A 5,150-nucleotide genomic window follows, 5' to 3' on the forward strand; every position below is an offset into this window, starting at 1 on the left:
CCAAGGCCCTGACCTGGCCGCCCGGGGTCCTGCGGGAATGGAGGTCTGAGGCCTGCAGAAGAGGGTTTCGGTGGATTTTTGAGCGGGGTGCCAAGGTCCAGGGTGGACCGTGAAACCCCCGGCGGGAGGGCAGGGGTAGGAGGAGCAGCAGGGGCCTTCACCCTGCCTCTGCTGGCGACGCGTGAAGGCCCTGCACACTGGGGGCGGAGAGGAGGGCAGGCCACCGGCCCCTGCGCCCAGGGTGGCAGCAATCTGGAGGAAGGGTAGGCAGAAAGTGCAGCCGAGAGAGTGAGAACAGGCAGACAGCCGTGGGCTGAGAATGTTAGGCAGGGGGTGTGGGGGAAAGGCACACATACCCATAATCTTCCCAACCTTAACCCATCCCCCGCAAAGGTTCTGATCATGCAAAATGTATCCCCTTCGTTGCCCCACCCTTCCACCGGTTTTCCGTTTTAGCTGTAAACCGGGAGACCATGCCAAAGCCCCTTCACGTTTGGTTTCTACTTTTCTTAAGAGCTACCAGAGATGTCATTGTTTAATAAGTCAGTAACAGTGTTCGCGCTGCTTGGTTACTTGCCCAGAGCCACGTATTACATAAGTCAAGGCAAGAGTGTATGTCTTTTCACAGCCTAATTCCACGCTTTTTCCAAAGGATACCATAGCCAGGAAGCACAATATATTTTATCATAAAGCTACTTTCTCCAAAATCTTCAGGAAATTAATGCATCAAACTTGTGATCTTAGGATAATTTCCCCCTTTTAATCAAAGACACCGCTGGACACAGCAGGTGGAGTCAGAGCTGTAATTTCTACCTATCTGTTCTAAATTACATTCTGGAATCTTGGGTATAAAATCCAACTTCAAACAGTAAATGCCATGTACTTCCCACAGGTACTTTAACACTAACTGTGGAGTAGCTACTTAGTGGATTTGTAGTTGAGCAATATATCCTAATGTCCTTCTTCCTAGTGACTCTGATAGGGACCCCTTTATCGTTTATAGTCCAAGTTGCAAGTGAGTCTAAATAAGAGTTTTAAATGCTTCTCCTATCATTGCAACGTGTAGCAGATTGTTGCATTTGTCAAGAAGGACACAGGTGCTTAGGTTAACATATATATATAACATATATATATAAATAAATTTATTTATTTATATGGCATCATATTATAATTTCATTACATCAGGAAGCCAGCATTTTAATAGTACATATTGGAAAGGAAGACTACCATTGAATCACAGGATAAATAGTAAAAATTCGGTAATTGGGATCCTGAAGAAAATCTTCCAAAATGAAGGGGGAGGAAGTTAATGTGAGACAGTGGAACCGGGAAAGAGTAACTCAGTCTGGTCAAACACTACTACTTTCTATTCCAACTTATATGACTTCTCACAAGCTCTTTAGGGATGAGAAACTGGAAAAGCATCGCATAACAGCATAGGTTGGGGATCTAAGAAGTCTTACACTTGAACCCTTCTTTCCCCTTGGCTCCTTGTTGGCTGTGTCAATAGGGACAAGTTACTTAGCCTAATTGTTGTGTCTTCACCATGTTGGGTAATCTAGAAGAGTTCTTTCTTCCCTCAAAGTTATCAAGTGTTTATACTTCTTCAGAACGAGCCTTCTTGAGGGATAGGAAAGAGGTAGGTCTGGAACTTCCTCACTATTATTAAAAAGTGACATAAAATTCCTATTGTCCCTGGAACCTCAGAGGAATTGGAAAGGGGAGGTGGAAGCATTCCCATTCTGGAACCAATGTGAAGACTGATTTATTTTTAGATGATCAATTCTGAATTGTTTTTTAGATGTTAGGCTTTTTAGATTCTGAATTCCTTTGAGAGCTTGAAGAATAAAATGGAAGATCTCAATCAATCGTATTCCAAGACTAAGATACAAGCAGGGATAATCTTAGAATTAGCAGGAAATTATGTGTTTATGTGTTCACTACTCTCATGCCTCCTGTTTCATCCTGGACTCATTTGTTTGTGGTCCTGGTACCGTTGGGCCCATTTTGCATTTATAGGTGACTGTGACATCAGGCAATTTATTTTATTCAGTTCTTATACACCCAATGTGGAGTTCCTGTTGACTTTATCCTCCCCACTTAACAGCGCTCCTGCTGTGTCTTGTTTGTCTTTGTTTTTATCTGTTCTTCCCCCCTCTCAGGTGCCCAAGAACAGCCCATGGAAAAGTTATGTGAAGAGGTGGTGATTAAGGTCATACAGCAGGAGTGGACATGTTTGGATTTCCAACAGCTACCCTGCTGGACTGTCATGGAAGATATGCCCAGAATGTAGCATTTTTCAGTGAGTGAGTTGGTTGGTCACTGGAATGCCCTGGGTTCACAGAGTTCAAATCCCTGTCCTCAGAAAGGGCCAGCAGTCTGAGGAAGCAGAGGAGAACCTTGGGCAGAACTCACTGTTTGGGGGTGATAGGAAAATTCTGCAAACTAGAGTTAAAAATAATAGTAAAAACTAAGAGGAACAATTTCAAACCAAGAAAGAGAACTATCCTGATTAGGAAGTAGTCTTGAGGTAGTCTCAGAGAATGAATGTGCAGCTTTAAATGTCAAATCCCCCCTGAATAAGGGTTAGACAAGGTCTAAGGAGAAAATTCCCTAAGAATGACAGCAAACAAACTGTTAATAGTGATACATGCACTTGTATTTGAAGTACATTATGAACCTGAGATACAGGAAAATACTCAGTGTTTACATCGGGAATGTTTGAAAATAACTTCCAAAATAAAGTCAATTTTGGTTCACCATAATTTGGTATACATAAGATTACATGGATTTTAAAGGGGGGAAAAATCCTTGGATCAAGGTCTGTAATTGCCAAACCTACTTCTGCTCTATGAGACAAATTATTTCTTTGAGATTCAGGCTCTTCACCTGTAAAATGGGACAAAAAGATCTGCATGTAGATTGTAGGAATTAGCAATAATAAAAATAAAGTACCAAGGATTCTGCTACAGATTTTCTTGTGTCTTGGACCTTACTGCACTATCAAGAAAGCAGAATTGTGGAGCTGCAGTGGAGTGACAATGAACTTAATGAAACCGAAGCTGTAGCACTCCTCATGCATTAGTTTCTTCCAAGGTCCTATGCCTAATTTTTTACTTTCTTAAAAGGGGACAGTTACAGTTTTAACCTTGCAGGCCCTATACATCTTAGACTCACACTTATTTCGGAATCAGCTAAAATCTAGATATCAAGCTCCATATTTCCCTAATTTTCTACACCTCTTATCTATAAAATGGATATAAGTATTTCCATCTCACAAGATTATCTGATAGACTAAATTAAATTAAAATTAGAGGCACTACACACCTGTGGAGCATGTGTGGGTTTCAATCCCAACTCTACACTTACCAGCTGTGAGGCCTTTGGTAACATTCCTATACTCTTATATCTTAGTCTGTAGCAGTCTCATAGGATTATCTCCAGGATTAAATTAATCTATGCAGAGTTTACAGTATAATGCCTGATACATAGCAAACACTGAAAGTGTTAAGTTTTTGCTTTTTTTTATCTATTCTTCTCACTCAGCATATTGGTGCATCTTATATGACTTCCCTCTCATTTTACCAGATGTGATGACAGAAGCTCACCACAAATATGATCACTCGGAGGCTACAGGATCCTCAAGCTGGGATTTCCAGAACTCCTTCAGAAGAGAAAAGCTGGAACAAAAATCTACAGATTCTAAGGCACTACCCGAAGACCCATCTGGAGTGAGACAGAAGGTCTATGATTGTCAGGAATGTGGAAAATCCTTTAGGCAAAAAGGGAGTCTAACATTACATGAGAGAATCCACACTGGTCAAAAGCCCTTTGAATGTACCCATTGTGGAAAGACCTTCAGGGCCAAAGGAAATCTTGTTACACATCAGCGAATACACACAGGAGAAAAGCCTTATGAGTGCAAGGAGTGTGGGAAAAGCTTTAGCCAACGAGGTAGTCTGGCTGTTCATGAGAGACTCCACACTGGACAGAAACCTTATGAGTGTATTATTTGTCAAAGAAGTTTCAGGAATCAAAGTAACCTTGCTGTTCATAGACGAGTTCACAGTGGTGAGAAGCCCTACAGATGTGATCAGTGTGGAAAAGCCTTCAGTCAGAAAGGAAGCTTAATTGTTCACATCAGGGTCCACACAGGCCTGAAGCCCTATGCTTGTTCACAATGCAGGAAGAGTTTCCACACTAGGGGAAATTGTCTTCTGCATGGCAAAGTTCACACAGGGGAGACACCCTATCTGTGTGGCCAGTGTGGAAAAAGCTTTACCCAGAGAGGAAGTCTGGCCATGCACCAGCGAAGCTGCTCACAAAGGCTCACTCTTTGACCATTCTCTGCCAAGCAAGTTCTCGTTAAGAATAAAGTGTACAGACTCCTCTAAAATAAGCAACCTATTAAATTCATCTAAACGAATGGAATCTTTCAGAAAACTTGTCATTGGGTAGGGCCAACTGACTTTCCCTTTCTCCCAAATCTGAAAAAATAAATGTCTTATTATCATTATCACTTATGATTCCTAATTTCTGTAAGTTTATTTTGACTTAATTTCCCAGGTATCTCCATTTATCTGGAGTCACACTTGAGAATATTCAATATGTAGCAGATACAGAGTTTACGTAGTAGTTGACAGCATCAGCCTTTAACAAAAAACAGCCTCCAAATCCCAAAGTTCTTTTCTGCCCTATACATTCAAATCACTCTTCTTTTGTATTCATGACCACTAGGCAGAATTAATGAGGCAAATCTTTAATAACATTTCCTCTCCTTATACCCCAAAGAATCTTTTCTACCGTACCATTCCTGCCTAAAGACAAGACATGTCCTTAATCATGTCCTTCCCAAATAAGGTCCCTTTCCCAGACTGCATAGGTTTGGAGCCTCTGAACTCAGATTTACTTGAATCCTCCATTCCTAAGTGGAATAGAGGCTAATTTGTGTATAGCAATTTATTGAAAACTATTAATTCCTTGAGAACCCGGGTTATTATGGCTACTATTAAAGGGACTCCAATTCCTAGAAGACATGAGGATTTTCACTCACTTTGGCAACAGCAATATCTTGGGGTAGTCAACCTAAAATGGACACAAGGGTCCAAATTACTGAAAGTACATTTGCAGTTAGTAATAGTTTCAGGCCT

The 5,150-nt window shown here is 41.2% G+C and overlaps 1 protein-coding gene across 2 annotated transcripts; it reads left to right on the top strand.

Moving 5' to 3' along the window:
* Positions 1 to 1,197: 1,197 nt before the first annotated feature.
* Positions 1,198 to 4,519, top strand: ZNF32 (zinc finger protein 32). 2 transcript variants are annotated; one of them, XM_004715304.2, is made up of 2 exons: positions 1,198 to 2,302; positions 3,589 to 4,519. In XM_004715304.2, exons 1-2 carry the CDS (start codon positions 2,233 to 2,235, stop codon positions 4,338 to 4,340), a joined length of 822 nt encoding a protein of 273 aa, XP_004715361.1. In that variant the 5' UTR covers positions 1,198 to 2,232; the 3' UTR covers positions 4,341 to 4,519. The 2 variants fall into 2 exon arrangements, with proteins under 2 accessions (XP_004715361.1, XP_030744233.1); XM_030888373.2 differs by having other exon boundaries at positions 2,218 to 2,306.
* The last annotated feature ends 631 nt before the right edge of the window (positions 4,520 to 5,150 follow it).

This window comes from Echinops telfairi, unplaced genomic scaffold (genome assembly GCF_000313985.2).
Source record: "Echinops telfairi isolate 266 unplaced genomic scaffold, ASM31398v2 ScPeMD7_7462;HRSCAF=8500, whole genome shotgun sequence".
NCBI classification, from domain to species: domain Eukaryota; kingdom Metazoa; phylum Chordata; class Mammalia; order Afrosoricida; family Tenrecidae; genus Echinops; species Echinops telfairi.